This window comes from Anopheles maculipalpis, chromosome 3RL, assembly GCF_943734695.1.
Source record: "Anopheles maculipalpis chromosome 3RL, idAnoMacuDA_375_x, whole genome shotgun sequence".
Classification (NCBI taxonomy): Eukaryota; Metazoa; Arthropoda; class Insecta; order Diptera; family Culicidae; genus Anopheles; species Anopheles maculipalpis.
The window spans coordinates 49710209-49731274 of NC_064872.1; the positions used below are offsets into that span (position 1 = coordinate 49710209).

Consider the following 21066-nt stretch of genomic DNA (forward strand, 5'->3'; position numbering starts at 1 on the left):
TGGGTCTGTATCTGTTGATCCGATTCGAAATTTTTTTGTATTCCTTTCGTTGCAATGGTATTGGGGGTGGCTTGCAAGGCCTCTCCCCCAAACCCCTGTCTCGTCGGAGGGCCTACGCATCCTAGCTGATTAAAGTTCTGTAAGATGCCAGGACAGAAAGGAAGGGGGGAACAGACGCTAGTTCCCCCCCCCCCCTCCTCCGCTCAATTTCACCAAATAAACCCATCTTCCCAAGGGGTTGGGTTTCCTCGTGTACCCAAGCTCAGATATTTGGAGATATATGTTACCATTCTGTATCGCCGTGGACGTATTGAGTCGGAGTAGGGTATGAAGATCGTATATTAACCTTCAAGAGGTGTCGGACCATACCCGTATCAGTGCGATATTGCTACATACAACAGAATAACCGTGACCTTATATTACATTTCATTCAAGCGATAGAACACAAAAGTGGCAACGAGTGAAAAAAAATTATTGTTAAAGAACTGAAGGTTGTACCTTAAGGACACGTAGTGCAAGAAAAAAAATCCGTCTTCACGCAAAAGGCTTCGCAAGGACTCGAGCTCAGAAATGGAGAACGAGCAGCGTCGTCTGTCGCAGCAGTTTGAAGCCCCGTGTGCTACTTTTCTACCGTCTGGGTATGGTCAGCCACTCCTGCCGAACGCTGCGCAGTTGGATCAACGTTTATGAGCATCCCCAAACCAGCATCCTCCATCGCTCTCAATGCCGTCAACAAGCCAGCATCCGCCGTCACAGTCAAACGCGCCTCAGAACGGTGAGCCCTCTATGCCATAACCAGGAGCAAATCCTTGATTCGTTGTCCAGAAACATTACCGAGTTCCGCTTCGAGGCCGACAACGGTATAACGTTCGAGAAATGGTACTCTCGTTATGAGGATTTGTTCAGCAAGGACGCTGCAAGGATTGATGATGCAGCGAAGGTGAGATTGCTTTTGCGGAAGCTGGGTACACTGGAGCACGAAAGGTATGTGAACTATATCGCACCCCGTAATCGGTGTGATTTTATGCTCGAGGCCACAGTAGAGCGGCTTGAAAAAATATTCGGCAAGAAGGAATCTCTTTTTAGAAAGCGCCACATGCATGGAGATAGTGAAGACCAGTACAGAAAATTTACTCGTGTACGCATGCCGCGTGAATTGGGCTTGAGAGCATTTCGAATTGAGCCGGATGAGCGAGGAGCGACTCAAATGTTTAATTTTTGTATGTGGTCTAAAAGAGGAAGCCGACAAAGATTTTTGAGTTAAATTTCTTACTCGAATTGAGCAACATGCGGACATAACGCTGGAGCAAATATCGGTGGAATGTAACCGCATTGCGCATTGAAGAAAGAAAACACTGGTGGGATCGGTAACACTATGAAGGACACTTAATGCGTCGCGTTACGCCGAGTAACGCTTGCTGGTTATGCGGTGGTATGCATTGAGTAAAGGATTGTCCGCACTTATGATTAGGTGCCGTAAATGTGATGAAACGGGTCATCGGGAAGATCGCTGTCGCAAGTAAACGCCTCGAGCGGGTCGAAGAAGGTACCGACCGCCGCGTTCCATTAAAACTGTTGAAGTCTGCAGTCTGCGAGCCAGCTTCAAATTTGTGGTAGTTACTATCAATGAAGTGGCCATTCAGTTGCAGTTGGATACTGGCTCCGATTTATTAATCATAGGGCAGACCGCATGGGAGTGTATAGGGAAGCCATCATTGGTGAAACCAACTGTGTATGCTTTTGCATTGTTATAACTCGTGGAAGGAAGACACATGTGTATGTGTTTAGTTCGTACCCAACCAAAACGAACGGGGCAAAACAGCGTGTGTCTTGCTCTAAATCGTCTAGCTCACTTGTTTACACTTATGTACGAGTATTCTGTGACGTCATGAGGTTTTGGATTTGCCGTAACCGTACGATTCTGTGTTTCGTTCACACTCGTATAACTGTTTCATTCGCTCTTACAGACGAGATAGGCCGAGCAATGTTTGTTTGCCAACGATATCGATGTTGTGTCTAGATCGTATCGATGCATTGGTTTTACATTTCGCTCAAACTCGTATGTCATTCCTCTCGCACTCACGGACAGTATAGACGGAGTAAATTTTTGTTCTGAAAGGTATCGATACATGTGTGTATACGCCGGGTGTTTTCCCTTGCTTGCACTGCTATACCTCACACACAAACGCATACATACACGCCTCGTACCTTTAAACGCGTAACCGTCTGAAATCACGCCAGACGGCGGAGCAAGTGAAAGCGAAAAAAATATGCTGGTGCCATGAAGTTTGTAACTCTTTGATATTAGAAGAAACATATATTTTTTAAATACAGGAAAAATCATTATCTCACAAAGTATTTAGTTGTTCAGTTCAGTTTTAATAGGTGTTTATTTCTTGGGTGTTGGTCCAGCTGAGAGATCTTTGTAAAATAGTGTTATTTGAAAGTGTTGTTACCGTTTTTGTAATGGCTGACTTAAAACGTCTGCGCAAATCTGGCATGTTTTATCGCCAAGCTGCAAAGTATATGGCGCTGGAACCTACGGGAAAGGATAATCAGGATGCAGGACCAAGCCAACCATGTTAGTTGACTTTATTACACAAGTTTAACGAATATAAAGTTCGATTACATCGTAGTGTTATTGTTATATTATTATTTACAACATACCCAAAATATAGCCACGAGCAATTTAAACCATGAAATGCAGCGCACATCGCCAACCCCAGAACAAAGTCCAGTACCAAATATGAACCAGACCGAAGAAGAATATGTCGAATTGGCTGACTACATCGATTGCTGTTCTTCCTGTGAGATGAGAATGAAATCAACACTGACGATACGTTCAATCAAATTATCGATAAAATGTCAATAGTTGATGGAAATCGTTACTGCGCGCTTTCCACCAACGCGTCGCATAGCTCCATAAACATAATTTGAAAGCTTTTTAAAAAAGCCAACGTTAAAGTTCCTTTAACCGCTAAAACTTTTCTGTGGACAAATCGGAATCCTTCGACGGACTTTAGTACTAACAAAGTAGTTAATACAATTTTTCCCACGTTAACATACCTTTTGCAATTGGAACAGTATTTTCCTTTCCAGTGTCAGTAGCTAACGCACAATATTTCAATATATTTATAAAAAGCTGTTTAAACCATACATAATGCAATTTGAATGCTACCTTTCGATCGATCCTTGACAAATTGGTTGTACTCAGATGAAAACGTCATATCATCTGTTTCTTTGTCCAGCGGCATTTTGCTTAAATAGTAAAAGATGATAATGAATAAAGGCGATGCATTACATCACGGTCCACCACGACGATTCTTAACAAAACCATGGATCATTGAAACTCAACAATGATATTCATTATAGTTTGCTAGTTTTGCATTTACCAAATACAAATACAAGAATATACACAAAAAACACATTTTCTTTAACTTGCGATCCTATATAGCGCATGTAAAACAAAACCTACTCCGATCCACACTAGACTATCACGACTAAAAAGGACCATCGCATCACCGCCGCAGCAAATCATATGGTAAATATGCATTATACACTAATAATCACAGTTCAATTCTCACTTCTCCTGCTCACCTCTAGATATCCAGAAAAAACAGTACTGCATATTTCAATCTCTTCTCTCTACAGTTCAATTCTCACTTCTCCTGCTCACCTCTAGATATCCAGAAAAAACAGTACTGCATATTTCAATCTCTTCTCTACACACAGGCTCAAAAGCAGCTACCTTGATCCATAAGAGAAACAGAGCAAAAAGCATGGAAGAACGAACAAGCAGTGCGAAAGAGAAAAAAACAGCATACACAAATCAATTTTTTTGCACATCTCCATGACGTCAAAAATTTTGTGACGTCATAATTTGTGGTAAACAAAATTGCCCCATCCGTTTCTGACTACGGGGCAATTATCGTGACAAAAGTAGGGCCCCATTTTAGCCCCATTCTTGCAACGACTTTACCTATTTTGTTGTGCTTGGGGACTTTACCTATTTTGTTGTGCTTGGGTAGTTCAGACACAGAGTGCCGTTTATTCCCACTGACAGCTGTTTGCTACCCAACTAGCAGTTTCTGTCGATGGACAGCTGCCACAAATATAACAACTCTCTCCTCCTAACAATAAAAGTGATTACTTACTAAAGTGTGAAAGACAATTAATATTTACATTGTTAATTAAAGTAATAATTCCTAATCACGGTATCGAATTGGTAGTTGTCGAGTTCTTGTTGATCTCCTAAGTTGAGTTTGAGATTCTTCTGCACGAGCTAAACCTTCATTAATATTATCAGATCTAACCATCTCCGTTTCCGAATCATGAGGGAGTTGAATCTCTTCCATCCTATTTGGCAGATATAATGATTCATCTATCCAAGGTTCGATGGTTTGGTTACTACTATGGTTGATTGATATTTCTTCAGGACCGGATCTCATTTGATTTATGTGCCTTTTCCACATCCTTCCATCGTCTAATAGTATTTCGTAATGCAGCTTTCCTAGCTTCTTTGTAATCGTTCCAAATTTCCACTTTTCGGTCTGGGAAAGAAAATCTCTTGCTGCTACTCTTTCGTTTACTGCAAATGATCTTGTCATTTTGTCTACTACTTCAGGATTGGATTTCTTTTCGATTTTAGGTACCATAACATCCAGTCGAGACCTTATCTGTCTGTTAAACATTAACCGAAGGACTTTCCCCTGTGCTTGGATGAGTTGTTTTCCTGTACGCTAGCAGTATGTTTTGTAACTTTTTTGGAATTTCAGATTTATGGCATTGCATAGTTTTAATTTTATCTTTAATTGTTTGTACATATCTTTCTGCCTGACCATTTGTTGCGGGATGGTAAGGAGCTCCCGTTTTATGGGTTATTCCGTTAAGTTTTAAGAATGTTTGAAATTTTTCTGACATGAATTGTGTACCTCTATCGGTCACTAGAATTGATGGTAAGCCAAAAGTGGCAAAAATTTCTCGCATTTTGTCTATAGTAGTGTCTGTATTCATATCCGATGTTATTTTTACTTCAAGCCATTTGCTGTACGCATCTACTAGAATAAGAAAATATATACCCATAAATGGCCCAGCGTAATCCGCATGTACCCTTTCAAAAACTGATTGTGGACGCTCCCTTACATGAGTTGGTACTTTAGAAGGATCTTTTCTTACTTTTGCACAAGAAACACAGTTTTTAGATAATCTTTCTATGTCGTTATCCATATTTTTCCACCAACAATAAGATCTAGCAAGAGATTTCATGCGTGATATGCCAAAGTGGCCTTCATGAAGTTCGATTAAGACTCGATTTCGTAATTGAGGTGGAACGTAGACCCTAGCGCCTCTCACGAGACATCCCTTTTGGAGAGAAAATTGTGTCTGGTCGATTCCAAAACGATCGTTAACGGATACTGTTCTCCCTGAATTTAAACCGTCTATTAGCAATTGAACATCTATGTCTTTGCTAGTCTCTTTACTAAGTTCTTCTACTGATACGGGAAGGCTTTCTATTTGAATTAGTTCAATTTCATCGGGTGCTTCTGTATCCCCCAGCTGAATATCTCGGATTGGTAATCGTGACATTCCGTCAGCATTTCCGTGTTCTTTTGATGGTCGGTGTCTAATCTCAAAATTGAATGATTCTAGAAATACAGCGTAATGTTGCATGCGAGTTGCTGATAGCGTTGGCAAACCTTTCTGTGGTGATAGGATTTGAGAAACTGGCTTGTTATCGGTTATTAGGACAAATTTTCTTCCATAAAGATGTCGATAAAATTTTTTAACTCCGAAAATAATCGCATATGCTTCTTTATCCACCTGAGTATATCGTTGTTGGGTTGGTGATAGTGTTTGAGATGCGTATTGAATTGGATATTCTTTGCCATCTGGATATGTGTGACTTAAAACGGCGCCAACTCCATAGGGCGAAGCATCTACTGCTAGAGCTATTGGTAAGCTAGGATCGTAGTGTACCAAGACCCGTTCAGATTGCATTTCCTTTTTAATCCATTCAAATGCCTCCTGGCAACCTTCATTCCATTCGAAAGGAATTTCGTTTTTAAGTAAATTATTTATGGGATAAATCTTTGCACTTAAATTTGGGATAAATCTCGCGTAATAATTTACAAGGCCTACAAAAGCTCTTACCTCATCTTTGTTCCTTGGTCTCGGCATTTGTTGAATGGCAGTAATTTTCTCCTTCATTTTGTGAATACCGTACTTGTCGATCCTGTATCCACAGTATTCTATGCAATCTGCAAGGAAATTACATTTGCTTTCATTCACTCTCATATTATGGTCTTGAAATCGTTTTAAAACAGTGCGCAGTCTTTCCACATGGGTCTTGTCATTAGGAGCTGTTATTTTAACATCATCTAAAAATACAGAAACGCAAGGAATTCCTTGGAGAATCTATGTGATTTCTCTTTGAAATATGGCTGGAGCAGAAGCAACCCCGTACATTAACCGTGTTGGTCTGAATAGTCCCATGTGAGTGTTCAGTGTTAAAAGTTCCTGATGTTCAGGTTTAACTGTCATCTGTAAATATGCCTGTGCTAAATCTATTTTTGAGAATTTTTCTCCCCCAGCCATGTTAGCGAAAAGTTCTTCTATCGTGGGCAAAGGAAATTCGTCTATTACCAAGCTTTTGTTCACCGTTAATTTATAATCTCCGCATAATCGTACACGGTTTCCGGATTTTTTTACGGGTACTATCGGTGTAGCCCATTCACTACGGTTAACTTTTACCAAAATTCCTTGATTTACTAAATCGTTAATTTCTTTCTCGACATTTTCTTTTAATGCGAATGGTAAAGTACGATTTTTTAGAAATATTGGCAACGCATTTTCTTTGACGATAAGGGACGCTTGAATATTTGAAATTTCTCCTAATGACTTACGAAAAACCACCTCAAATTCTTCTTTTAATTTTTATATTGTGACAATTTGATTTACGTACGAGTTTTCCGTTCTTAAAAATTCATTCCAATCGAATTTCAAATCTCGCATCCATGTCCTTCCTACAATAGGTCCTCTTTTCGACTCTACCACAAATAGTGTTAATTTTGTTTTAGCTTTTTCCACTATAACACTAATTGTACCGAATAACTTTATAGATGCTCCACAATAGCTTTGTAATTTTATGTCTGATTCTCTAATAGGGATATCTTTAAACCATCTTTGTTTGTCGTTCACACTGATAATAGAAAACGGGGATCCTGAATCTACTTCAAATTGAATTTTAGTCTTATTGACTTTTAGTGTCATGTATATTTTTGCGGTATGATTTGCATTTTGGTGTTAATTGTTGATTAAAATTGAGTTTACCTCTTCGTCCTCCTTGCTGTCTTGATGTTGTTCGTCAATTAACCTCACACTTTTGCTTCTATTGTTCGTGCGACAGACGCGCTGCAAATGTCCAATTTTCCCGCACTTTTTGCAGACGGTTCTTTTGTGCTTGCAGACATATGCAAAATGTGACTCTCCGCATCTGTAACACTCGACGTTTTTCTTCGTTGTGTTGTTCACGATGTTCACTTCTTTCATTCCAGCACTTCTGCTATTCAGCACTTCAGCTCCATCTCCGGCGGCTTCCATGGCTAAAGCAATTTGCTTAGCTTTTTCCAGCGTAAGATTCCTTTCTTCAATCAACCGGTTGCGTATTCTTGGATTCCGTACGTCAAAAACTAGCTGGTTCCTGAGCGCCTTTGTCAAATATTGCCCGAAATCACAATTAGCACCCACTTTTTGCTAAGCCGTGGTGAACTCCGTTATAGTTTCGCCTTCACTCTGCATTCGTTGACGAAACTTCCATAGTTCCACCATTTCGAGGGGTTTCGGGTTGAACCGCTTTTAGCACCTCGTGAGTACTACTTTTTTATTGCTGATCGTCATCAGAACTACACTTGGAATTTACCGCGCGAGTTGGTCTCTTCGCTTGGACGTACCGGGAACGAATGAAATTTTTTTTTTATTCCGGTGCGCCACCGAACGTCCAACGTCTAACGTCTGATGTTGTCTGCCTCACAACGGTTGCTGGTAACGGTCATCTAACCGCTAACCCGAGGTCGCTACATTACCCCCCTCTTAGATCGGTGTCATCGGTAGCGCAAAGGGATGGTTACCTTCCGCTGTGATCTGGTGACACCGGTCGATACGCCCTTGTCCTTGTGTCGTAAGATATGCGGTGGCGGGGCGTTGTTGGTGGTTGCGTCGGTGCATTGTAGCGACGGCGTGCATGTTGGCGGCGTGCGTGTTAGCGGCATGCGTTTACGGGACGTTACCGGTTGCTCGGGTAATGACGTTCGGGACGTCGAAGGGTGCTCTGGAAGCGGCGTCAGAGACGTCGGCGTGTCGTGCCCAAGGTTGGTTAGTAGCTGCTCGTCGCGGGGAAGATGCTGCAGCGTTGAACCAACTTCATCGCTCGTATATGCCGGCTTCAGGCGGTCGATGGAAATCAATGCCGGCTGGCCATGCAGGAGTATCTGAAATGACTTAGGATTTCGTGTAAGGATCTGATACGGACCGTGGTAGGGTGTTGTCAGTGCAGGTCGGACGGTGTCGTTGCGAACGAAAACATGTGTGCAATTACTCAGATCCGGGGAAACAAAAGCGGTTCGGTCGGAGTGCCAGGCGGTTCTCGTTGGTCGGATGTCGTTCATCGCTTCCCGTAGCGTTCTGACAAATTCGGACTGATCAGATACTGATGGTAGCGGCTTCTCGTTGAAGAACTCCGCTGGTATGGTGAGTGTCGTTCCATATACTAGTTCGGCTGGCGAGGCACTGATGTCACTTTTGAAGGTAGTCCGTAGCCCGAGAAGAATTAGTGGCAGATACTCGCTCCAACGAGAGGTGTCCTTGCAGCATATTGCAGCTTTCAGGGTACGGTGCCATCTCTCGATCAACCCGTTCGCCTGCGGGTGGTAGGCGGTCGTCCGGATATGTTTGGTCCCCAAGGCTTTCGCTAGCTCTTTGAACAGCGAGGACTCAAACTGTCGTCCCTGGTCGGTGGTGATGTTGGACGGAACTCCGAATCGAGCGATCCAATTGTACATCAGCGCTAATACAATAGTAGACGCGGTGATGTCCGGGATCGGCACTGCCTCGGGCCAGCGAGTAAAACGGTCTATGATCGTCAGGCAGTAACGGTTGCCGTTGCTAATAGGAAATGGTCCGATGAGGTCGACATTTATGTGGCTGAACCTCGACGTCGTCGCGGGATATGGCAACAACGGACTTTTCGTGTGCCTCCCTACCTTCGCTCGTTGGCAGGCGAGGCAATTCCTGGCAAACTCTTGAGCGTCTTTGTTGATCCCCAGCCAAACGAATCGTTCAGTCCCGCGGCGAAGTCGGAGGCATCCGTCCACAAGGAGGGCTCTGCGTTCGCCACAGGGTGTGCCAAAAGTGCAGCGCGTTGTAGCTGTTCCTTGCATTTCTCGAACGCAGCAGAAGCCTCGGTTGTCCAAGTAAGTGGTGTTTTGTCTTTCTTTTTGTTCCCCGGGGTCATCTCGAGCAGGATGCCTTGCGTTGCTAGCGCCTGCGGTAGGAAGCGTCGATAATAGTTGATCATGGCTAGGAACTTCTTCAGCTCCATCACGTTCGTCGGCTTACTCATCTCGCTGATTGCTTTGACCCGTTCCGGTAGAGGACGTATTCCTTCGGTGCTGACGAAGTGTCCGAGGAAAGAAATTTCACTCTTGTAGAATTCGCACTTAGCCGTATTGATGGTCAAATGATGCTTTTCTAACCGCTGGAACAATTGGCGAAGATGCTCGTGATGCTCTGCTTCAGACGGCGAAGCGACGATCATGTCATCGATGTATGGGAAGACAAAATCAAGCCCACGTAGAACGTCGTGGATGAGGCGTTGGAACGTTTGTGCGGCATTTCTCAATCCGAAGGGCATGGTCGTGAACTCGAACAAACCGAAAGGCGTCGTAATTGCCGTTTTCGGTATGTCATCCGGGTGTATTGGGATTTGGTGATAGGCCTTATGAAGGTCAACCTTGGAAAAGACGGTATTCCCCTGTAGGTGCATAGTAAAGTCCTGTAATAACGGTAGCGGATAACGGTCTGGGATTGTCTTCGCGTTTAAGGCACGGTAGTCGCCACAAGGACGCCATGTTCCGTCTGCCTTCTTTGTCATATGAAGAGGGCTGGCCCAGCTACTGTTCGAGGGGCGGCACACTCCAAGTTGCACCAAACACTCAAATTCTGCGCGAACTGCGGCGTACTTCTCCGGGGACAGTCTTCGAGGTCGTGCGAAGGTCGGTTGACCGATGGTCTCGATAGGATGCATGATCTCCGATTGTAGAATGGTCCCAGGTGTAGTCAACGCAGTTAATCCGGAGAATTCCTTCAACAGGGTAGCGATGGGCGACGTCGAATCGCACACTTTAACGGTTGGCACCTGAAGAGTTCGGTCCGGAACACCAGGGGTTCGTAGTTTGGTTAGTGCGTCCACGAGACATTGGTTCCGAAGATCATCCAACAGGTGAAAATGCTGGAGGAAATCGGCTCCGATGATCGCGGTTCCTACGTCAGCGATCACGAAGCTCCACATAAAGGCTCGTCGGAGACCAGGGTCGAGGGTGTAAAGAGATTCTCCATAAACTTGGATCGGAGTGCTGTTTGCGGCGAACCAATCTTACAGTGGTTGGTTTACACGGAATAGAGCTGTGCTGTCGGGGAATCACGGAGACGTCGGCGCCGGTGTCGATGAGAAATTGCTTGTTCGTCTTTTGGTCCTTTACCATGAGCCGATAGCTTGGAGACGCGAGGGCATGGACCTTCTGCCCGGCCTCCCCGTCGGCTAGTCACGAGGAGGTGGATGGCGTGGTGCTTCCTTGTGCTCGGTCCTTGAAGGAGCAAGGAGCTCGGCAGTTGCGCGCTACATGACCGTACCGCTCGTGGTAGTAGCACAGCTTCCCAACAGATGGATTAACGGAACGGTTCACCTGGCGTGGGCGAGAACGTGCACGTGGTCGTACGCGCACCGGGTTGTTGTCTCGGCTAAGCACCTCCTCCAATCGGTGGCTCAACTCAGCTACCTGTCGTGAGAGCCGCTCCACTTCCTCGTTACGCACTTCGGATACGGTTTGGTAAGGACCAGTGCGGTGATATAACGCGATGGAGTCCATTACTGAGCCGGCTACTCTCACCTTCTCTTCGATGTTTGATGAAGCAGCGATTACCGCCGACTGCACATAAGGTGGCAGTCGTCCAACCCAGAGGTCTACTAGCATGGAGTCTGTCATCGCTCCGTGGGCGGTGCGTCGCATCTCGGACAGTAGTTGTGACGGTTTCCGATCCCCAAGACTACTTTCTGTTAACAGACGATGTAGCCGGCTACGCTGCGACTCTTCAAAATGTAGTACGATGGCTCTTTTAGCGGCTTCGTAGCGGTCGTTACTGGGTACACTCTCGACAAGGTGACGAAGCTCAGGAAGAATTCGAATAGGAATGCGCGTCTTAAGGATGTTGAAGCGTCGAGTATGTTGATTCGACGGAATATTCCCAGCGTCAAACCAGTTTTCCAAGGCAAAGAAAAATGTATGGATATCAGCGGTATCCAACTCGAGTGGTTTAAGCTGCATGGCGTTCAGCGCCTCTACTTGGAAATCAGGCGAATCGGTAGAAGCGTCACACGCGGCTGGCGAACAGACATTAAAAGAAGTCGGGGCTGGTGCTGCGATGGCGGGGCTAGCAGCTACACCGGGATTTGCAGCTGGTCTCTCGCGATTGTTCGGACTGTGCATCATCCTTTCACTAGGGTTAGTGGTAAAAAAGGGTGGATCTTACCTTAATCGTAGCGTAATCCAGTCGGGGGTCTTCGAGTTGAATGCGGTGCACGCAGAACACGAAGAAAAATCTCGTTCAATGTCGGTATACGTTGACGAGCTGAAGAAAATGGCGGCTTCTCACTCGCGGATGGGTGTGCACGGACACGTCCGTCGATGGCTGCGTTTATCCGCGTCCTGTTGGATACCCACGAATTCGGCGACGACGGCTGCGGTATACGTTTCGGAAAAGCTGTGCTTTTGAAACGGCGATGGCGGTGGCTCGACGGTGAGCCGTGGGAATTTTGCAATGGCGACGGCGGAGTACGGAGCAGCGGAGGGTATCGCTGCTGCACCCGTGGTAGCTGGTACGGTTCGGGAAGCGGTGCTTTCAACGATGCTGGCGATGGCTCAACGGTGAGCCTGGCAAATTCGAAAATGGTGGTCTCGGTTGGAGAATTTGCGCGCCCAACTCGGCGTCAGTGTCTTCCCTCTCGGTCGCACTCGCTGATGATGGCGCTCACAAAATAATGTTTGAGAACACTACCAGTGGAGATTGTCGTTGGTTCGTTTCTCCGAATTTACCTTGTCGATTGCATCAGCCGTCGATTGTTAGACAGCGACACACGTGGTTGGTGATGGTATGCGTGTGCTCGCTGTATAAGTACGACACGGCGTGGGTCGAATTCCCGGTATCCTGCGATTGTTCGGTTCGTGCAGGGACGCTCCGTGGGTGACGATATGTGTTGCACCTTCACGGCGTCGCTGCGTTGGCCAACGCTTTCCAGTGGAAACGGTGTTGGTTTTTTGGTTGAAGACCTTTTACGCTGCGTTAGCGGGGAGTACCTCGAATCGTTCACACCCGATGCACTTAGCGCGGCAGGATGTAACTGGTCGCGAGTCCAATATGCTCTAGAGTCGATGCTAGCGGAATGCGCGAGGCACGTTCGAACGCGTTTTTGCACGGGACAATGAGCTCAGAAGTATTCCTCACACACACTCTGCACGTATACACTTGCACGTACAAAATGGAGGACGCATGGCACTAAACTTCGCGGCTACGCGTGGAACGAGAGCGATAATACCGAGGTCGATCGCAAGATAATTCCTTTGACGATCACGTCGGGGTCACCAGTTTTAGCACCTCGTGAGTACTACTTTTTTATTGCTGATCGTCATCAGAACCACACTTGGAATTTTTTGCGCGAGTTGGTCTATTCGCTTGGACGTACCGGGAACGAATGATTTTTTTTTTTATTCCGGTGCGCCACCGAACGTCTAACGTCTAACGTCTGATGTTGCCTGCCTCACAACGGTTGCTGGTAACGGTCATCTAACCGTTAACCCGAGGTCGCTACACATTTATTATACCTGGGTGTAATGCGCAAAATACTGCTTTTTTCATACAGGGTAAGTTAGCAAAACAGTCAAAGTTTTCCCCAATAGTCATGGAAGAAATTCCTTCAATCTTGAGACTGCAAAAGCTGCCCAGTGAAATTCCTCGAAGGATGTGTGGTTTAAATTGCATAAACGCATGGAAAGGAACAGAATTTCAGAGCTTTATGCTATATGCCAGTGTGCCCAACCAAACCGAACGGGGCAAAACAGCGTGTGTCTTGCTCTAAATCGTCTAGCTCACTTGTTTACACTTATGTACGAGTATTCTGTGACGTCATGAACTTTGGATTTGCCGTAACCGTACGATTCTGTGTTTCGTTCACACTCGTATAACTGTTTCATTCGCTCTTACAGACGAGATAGGCCGAGCAATGTTTGTTTGCCAACGATATCGATGTTGTGTCTAGATCGTATCGATGCATTGGTTTTACATTTCGCTCAAACTCGTATGTCATTCCTCTCGCACTCACGGACAGTATAGACGGAGTAAATTTTTGTTCTGAAAGGTATCGATACATGTGTGTATACGCCGGGTGTTTTCCCTTGCTTGCACTGCTATACCTCACACACAAACGCATACATACACGCCTCGTACCTTTAAACGCGTAACCGTCTGAAATCACGCCAGACGGCGGAGTAAGTGAAAGCGAAAAAAATATTCTGGTGCCATGAAGTTTGTAACTCTTTGATATTAAAAGAAACATATATTTTTTAAATACAGGAGAAATCATTATCTCACAAAGTATTTAGTTGTTCAGTTCAGTTTTAATAGGTGTTTATTTCTTGAGTGTTGGTCCAGCTGAGAGATCTTTGTAAAATAGTGTTATTTGAAAATGTTGTTACCGTTTTTGTAATGGCTGACTTAAAACGTCTGCGCAAATCTGGCATGTTTTATCGCCAAGCTGCAAAGCATATGGCGCTGGAACCTACGGGAAAGGATAATCAGGATGCAGGACCAAGCCAACCATGTTAGTTGACTTTATTACACAAGTTTAACGAATATAAAGTTCGATTACATCGTAGTGTTAATGTTATATTATTATTTACAACATACCCAAAATATAGCCACGAGCAATTTAAACCATGAAATGCAGCGCACATCGCCAACCCCAGAACAAAGTCCAGTACCAAATATGAACCAGACCGAAGAAGAATATGTCGAATTGGCTGACTACATCGATTGCTGTTCTTCCTGTGAGATGAGAATGAAATCAACACTGACGATACGTTCAATCAAATTATCGATAAAATGTCTATAGTTGATGGAATTCGTTACTGCGCACTTTCCACCAACGCGTCGCATAGCTCCATAAACATAATTTGAAAGCTTTTTAAAAAAGCCAACGTTAAAGTTCCTTTAACCGCTAAAACTTTTCTGTGGACAAATCGGAATCCTTCGACGGACTTTAGTACTAACAAAGTAGTTAATACAATTTTTCCCACGTTAACATACCTTTTGCAATTGGAACAGTATTTTCCTTTCCAGTGTCAGTAGCTAACGCACAATATTTCAATATATTTATAAAAAGCTGTTTAAACCATACAAAATGCAATTTGATTGCTACCTTTCGATCCTAATACTTTGACAAATTGGTTGTACTCAGATGAAAACGTCATATCATCTGTTTCTTTGTCCAGCGGCATTTTGCTTAAATAGTAAAAGATGATAATGAATAAAGGCGATGCATTACATCACGGTCCACCACGACGATTCTTAACAAAACCATGGATCATTGAAACTCAACAATGATATTCATTATAGTTTGCTAGTTTTGCATTTACCAAATACAAATACAAGAATGTACACAAAAAACACATTTTCTTTAACTTGCGATCCTATATAGCGCATGTAAAACAAAACCTACTCCGATCCACACTAGATTATCACGACTAAAAAGGACCATCGCATCACCGCCGCAGCAAATCATATGGTAAATATGAATTATATACTAAGAATCACAGTTCAATTCTCACTTCTCCTGCTCACCTCTAGATATCCAGAAAAAAACAGTACTGCATATTTCAATCTCTCCTCTACACACAGGCTCAAAAGCAGCTACCTTGATCCATAAGAGAAACAGAGCAAAAAGCATGGAAGAACGAACAAGCAGTGCGAAAGAGAAAAAAACAGCATACACAAATCAATTTTTTTGCACATTTTTCATGACGTCAAAAATTTTGTGACGTCATAATTTGTGGTAAACAAAATTGCCCCATACGTTTCTGACTACGGGGCAATCATCGCGACAAAAGTAGGGCCCCATTTTAGCCCCATTCTTGCAACGACTTTACCTATTTTGTTATGCTTGGGTCCTCGATCGCAGGATTTAGAGGGAAGGTCGGTTCATGTATGCACCTAAAGTTTGACATTTCAAAATGGCGACCATCGAGGCGTTATGGCGTCAAAAATAAATCAATATAATGGCGTTATGGTTGTTTATGGATAAACCTTGTTTTTAATAGCGTTGAAAAAAAAGGTAAATATTGTGTGGAGTGTGTGTGTGTTCGTCGTCGTTTTTTGAACGCTCTTCCCGTTCCGTATGTGAAGTAAGCATGTCTCTTTCGTGCTGAGGGGGATGATTGTCGATCGTCCGATAGGAGTTTTTTTCTTTCTTATGCAGTACTATGGCAATGTGTATCGTATGTCTTGTGTGTGTGCGAATGTGTTGCTGTTGACGAAAGCGATGACCGGTCAAAGACAGCAGAGGAGAGTAAGGAGATCCTGAGAATATACTTGTATGTGAGGTTATTTATTAGGAACAAGAATTGAACTCTTACACCTATTACGCAGCAGTGCAGGCTTGTAATCCAAGAACTATTTGGTGTACTGTCGCTTCTGGCGTAATCTACCAACAAAAACAATGAGGAATTCTTGGATTGGTCCGTACAACATTTTATGCGCATCAGGCAGACAGTATTTTGGCTACTCTGTGTACTCCCAGTGCCAGTGCGATTCCCCATAATATTCAAAGAGTGCGTGCGTGAGTGGATTATCCACATGATTTAGACTACAGTCATCTATTTTTGCGATCGGTATGTAACTCTTACGTTTATCTTACGTATGTTTTATCTTGCGTTTTAGTTTGCTAAGTGGTTTGTGCATTTTAGGGATGCCATATGAAAAAAATAATGATCAGCAACAAAGCGCCAGCAGCGGAAATCGATCAATTCTATCACAAGTCACGGAAAATTCCATCAATAGGCTTGTATCCCGATCGTCATCTCCACCACCATTTCAACCGGAATCTTCAAAACATGTGATAAGTGCTTCCAAAACTACCGTACAAAAAGGATCATTGAATTGTATCACGAATATATCGTCCACTCCTCAATATCCATCCGCATTGCCTCTTCGTCATTCAACAATTAATACTAGCACTACAGGAAAAAATCACTGTCTTCCTTATCGGCCTCCAGCTCCCGGAAAATTTGTTAATACACCCAAACCATTATTAGCGCCAAAACCACTTGCAACACCCAAACCAGTTATTTTACCAAAACCAGTTATATTACCTAAAGCAAACTCTCCAATCACATCATTCATTGCACCAAAACCAGTTACTTTACCCAAACCAATCATAGCACCGAAACCTATCCTTGTATCAAATCTACCCAAACCTCCAATTTCTCCTGAACCCATTCCAAACAAACTATTCCCTGCATCTACCGTTGAGCCAGAACAACCTACAACATCTTTTATTTCCTATGCTAACCTTTCCCAGCTTGATAGAATAGAGAGAAAAATAGATATTGGTTTAAAAATGATGGAAAAAACGGAAGGGCAAGTATCACTTGTCCTGAATCATGTGTACGGCAATGGTCCAACCATTTCCCGTGTTATTAATATACCTAAGATAAATAGTGAGCAAGAACTAAAAAAATTGAACGAAGATCTCCAGGACGGGTGCTATATGACCGAAATAGTTAACGATCTTACTCATATGTTAAAAAACATATCTAAATTTGACAATAGGCTGTGTACTGTAATGGATCTGTTTTTTGAGCGGGAATTTTTAAAGGAATGTAGCTGGACGTGGATCACAAGAAAAAAAGTTTGTTTTTCCCAATATTCGCGAGTCTTAAATTTATTTAAATACGCTGGAGGAAATGAGGTCGCTAGACTAACAGACGAATATGTACAAGATTTAAAAAAAAAACTGTATAATATTAAGCCAATTGGACAAACAACGTATAAAAAATGTCGTGTATTCCAAACAGAACTCTCTAAAAAAGAAGCATGAGCAATATTTTAGTTTAGTTTATATGTTAAGACTTAGTTAGTTAGGATATATGTTAGGACTCAGTCCATCTTCATTTTTTTAACTTAATTATTCTTTTTTCGTTCAAATATATGTTATGTTGTTATAGAATTGAATTATTGAATGAAATTGAATGTACATATTATGTTGTTTCTTTATTCCATCAACGTGTGCAATAATGGACTAAAGTAAAACGAGATGCCATCAACAGAAACCGCTACCAGCTTAGCTTTGATATTACTCAAATCTACCAGAACTGTTTCCTTTGAAATGTCTTCTACTCTACCGAGGAAGTTATACACGGTTTCTGAAGAAATCGGATAGCTAAACGCTGGTTGTATACGCAATAATTGCTGTCCTTCTACAACATATGATCCTGATATTATTTTAACGCTGCAGTACCTTATAATTAGATTTTCCTTTGTTAAAAACCAGCCATTTCTATCCCCTTTTCTTAACATAAATTTTAATGTTACATTAAAGATGACCTCGTCTTTCTTATGTTTTAGTATTGGATATGATACATTTTCATGGTTGACTTTAGTTTCTAGTTCTCTAAGCTCTATTAATCTACTTACTACTTGAGCTAATGTTCTATGACCTGTCCGTAATAACGATTTTATGAACTGCAATCTGTTCTCAAATGAATAGGAGGAGATCGTAGGAAGAGGTCCGATTTCGCGTACATCATTAGCTATATGTAAAATATTGTGTATGTTGCTGGTCAAAAAAGATTTGTGATAATGTAAACTAAATTCTGTGACAAACTTTTGCAAAAGAGCTGCCGCATAATCCCAATGTCGTTCAAAATGTTTATTAGAAAGGAACGTTACAGCAACATATAGGAGCTTAAAATGATGATACGCATCATCGTGAATTCTTCCTTTCATTAATGGTATGCTAATATGATTAAGAAATGTTCGAAACTCGGACCCCTTCCAAAACTTTAAATATTTAAGCGGTCTCATAGCTCTATTTATCTCTACTGGCAAACGTGTTTTAAGCAAAATGGTCGAAATCTCTTGTTGTTCTTCTATTGTCCATTTAAGAAACGAGGACAAAGTTCCTTCAACATGACCTACCAAAAACATTTTCATGAACCCGGAATGTAATAGGTGGAGATCGTCAGACACAGGGACGTGCTTAATAATATCTAATCCTATTATATCCGTTATGGGTGTTGGTCGTCTTTGATGTCCAACAGCATATTGTCCGCTTCTAAACTCTGCATCGGTCCTTTCAGCTGCTACTCCTTCAAAGATCATTCTACGGGTGCGTTTGTCATGTCGACCCACAATCTTACATTTTATACACCCATTTGCAGCGTTGAAATAGGCTTCTCCTAGAAAAAAAAAACAAATATTTAATATCATTTAAAATTTTCAATCCAAAAGATAAATAGATAGAATTAGCGTACCTTTAATGAACGCTCGTGCAGGAGTATCAGCGATAATGGCTCTTAGGCTTAGTTCAATTTTGTTAGTGTTGATAGTTATTCCAGTCTTTATAACGTTATTTATATCTGTCACTAATGGACGTAGATATTGCTCCACGTTATCAGGTTTTGACGAGCCACAAAAAATGCCCAATACCATGATAGGCTCCTCCGGAAGCTCGTGCAGTTGCATCAGTATGGGCCATAATTGTGTAGGTCCACTGTGATGTAGGGGCAGCCCATCAACGAAAAGATTTACCGAAATTTGTTTTAGAGTTGGCGTTATAGTTCTGTAAAGAAACAACATTAATATTAAAACAAATAGAATTTTACCAGAATGAAAGTTAAAATTCATACAATTTATGTTCATGATCAATTACCTGAAATGGTATTGCAAAGCGTTTTCAATGCCTTGATACCATAGCTGTCCACCTGCTACCATTGAAATTTCTTTGCCATTTCCAACGGGAGTCTTCAAGAAAGTCCGTGCATCTTTCGGAACATAATAATCCGTAGATTCACGAACTATCTCCAACAAATCGTTTAAGGCAGCATGCGTGATTTTGTGTGATAGGGCCCATAATCTCAATAGTTTTGAAAATGTTCCATTTCGTTGCGCTTCATCTTCATTATTGGATACATGCTGCTCATCGTCCTCTTCTCTGCTATCATCGTCTGTAAAAGATAGCCATTCTTCCTCAAACTCTGCCATATCGATATAAGGATCATCCGTATGATCCTCTTGATTAATATCCTCGTAAGGAATAGGAAGATCAACAACTGAAATAAATAAAATACACACAGTAATTAACAACGAACCCTAACGGCTGAGTACATAAAACGGTATAAAACCTTAACATATATACAAACCTTTTTCACAAACTTCTTAAAAACTATATGTGTGACAAGTATTAGCTGACTGATTTTTGCCAAGATCTTACTTTGCCAAGGCCACGCCACGGATTCATTCGCTCCTGCCATATGAAAACCGCTATCGTCTCGCCCATTACAGGTATTATAAAGAACTAATATAAACACTCTCCACTTTCGATCATTCCGGTTGCTTTTTCATCCGTGTGAGGGCTGCCGTTTTGGCCGCTTTTGTATCGATTCAGAAAGAACACAAACACTTTACCGAACAACCATATTCGGATTTCATACTCTTCACTAATATTATAAAGCTAGATTAAAACAAGCTTACCTGTAGGTGCTTCGCTTGTACTCGCTCCAGGAATGTTTTCAGCTTCCCATTCTTTTTCGCACTTCTCCCGTAATGACTTACCCAGCCTACTCAGCGTTCCACTTTTCTTTGCTCGCTTTAAATTTTCCATTTTCACTCAATTGTCGCACAAAACACTTTAATTGAGATAATAAAACGCTGCACTGAGAATTATTTGTTCTACGCTTGATAATGCCGGCTATATTTATATCAACAAACTAAACGTCAGTTTTTCTCTCTCGTTCTTTCCAGATGCTATCTCTTTCTCCCTACAGGTCAGCCGCGTGGTTCAACACACCATTACCCGTCTCTCTGTTGTTTATCTTCCCTCATCCGCCTTTTGCCTACAAGATAGCTGTCAATTGTCGGTTGTATACAACCATTTTATGCTACTTTTTTGTGCAGTGCACTTTTTTTCATCAGCAATTTATGAACATAAATGGGAAAATGCTGGACAACTTTTAAATCTTTTTATAGAAAACTTCGGGGAAGTGTATGACAAAACTTTACAATCTACTAATATTCATAATTTGCATCATGTGTACGAAGATGTCTGTAGATTTGGACCGTTGTGTACAATTTCTTCATACCCTTATGAAAACTTCTTGCAACACATGAAGGAATGGTTCATGACAAAATCATTATTAGTTCTAAGCTACGAATCAGCAATACAGACACCTTCAGGAATAACAGTTTATGGAAGAAAGTTTTAAAAATATCGCGAATGTTTTTACACACCTTGTAATTCGTCAGATTTTCATATGTGTGAGGCCGTTAAGAGTGAATTGACTAAGGATATTACTGCGGTAGATATTTCAGAAATCAAATATAAACTTGCTGGTATTTCTACGGTTAAAGATAACGGGGTTATATTTATTCCAGTCCCTGAAACATTTATGCAAACAGAATAACTATATGAACAGCTTCGCGAAATTCCGGATCGATTTTTTGTTGTAATAGTTACCAAACAGGATT

The 21066-nt window shown here is 42.3% G+C and overlaps 3 protein-coding genes and 1 pseudogene across 3 annotated transcripts; 2 read left to right on the forward strand and 2 right to left on the reverse strand.

Moving 5' to 3' along the window:
- The first annotated feature begins 570 nt into the window (after positions 1-570).
- Positions 571-7605, forward strand: LOC126560725 (uncharacterized; annotated as a pseudogene).
- A 3212-nt stretch (positions 7606-10817) lies between these two features.
- On the reverse strand, positions 10818-11762 carry LOC126560726 (uncharacterized). Its single transcript, XM_050216682.1, has one exon. It carries the CDS (start codon positions 11760-11762, stop codon positions 10818-10820), a length of 945 nt encoding a protein of 314 aa, XP_050072639.1.
- A 328-nt stretch (positions 11763-12090) lies between these two features.
- On the forward strand, positions 12091-17419 carry LOC126560727 (uncharacterized). Its single transcript, XM_050216683.1, has 3 exons — positions 12091-12197; positions 16261-16271; positions 16857-17419. Exons 1-3 carry the CDS (start codon positions 12091-12093, stop codon positions 17417-17419), a joined length of 681 nt encoding a protein of 226 aa, XP_050072640.1.
- A 173-nt stretch (positions 17420-17592) lies between these two features.
- LOC126560728 (uncharacterized) lies at positions 17593-20203 on the reverse strand. Its single transcript, XM_050216684.1, has 4 exons — positions 20074-20203; positions 19253-19652; positions 18855-19162; positions 17593-18779 (listed from the first exon to the last, which is right to left on the reverse strand). The coding sequence occupies exons 1-4, from the start codon at positions 20201-20203 to the stop codon at positions 17593-17595; spliced, it is 2025 nt and encodes a 674-aa protein (XP_050072641.1).
- Between the last annotated feature and the right edge of the window lie 863 nt (positions 20204-21066).

Excerpts from the sequence above, each read along its gene's own strand:
- LOC126560726 (XM_050216682.1), bottom strand. The coding sequence starts at position 11,762 with ATGATGCACAGTCCGAACAATCGCGAGAGACCAGCTGCAAATCCCGGT.
- LOC126560728 (XM_050216684.1), bottom strand. The coding sequence starts at position 20,203 with ATGGAAAATTTAAAGCGAGCAAAGAAAAGTGGAACGCTGAGTAGGCTG. Across the intron at positions 19,653-20,073 it reads TACAAGCGAAGCACCTACAG|TTGTTGATCTTCCTATTCCT; the intron begins GTAAGCTTGTTT and ends TATTTATTTCAG. Across the intron at positions 18,780-18,854 it reads TGCACGAGCGTTCATTAAAG|GAGAAGCCTATTTCAACGCT; the intron begins GTACGCTAATTC and ends TTTTTTTTCTAG.
- LOC126560727 (XM_050216683.1), top strand. The coding sequence starts at position 12,091 with ATGGCGACGGCGGAGTACGGAGCAGCGGAGGGTATCGCTGCTGCACCC.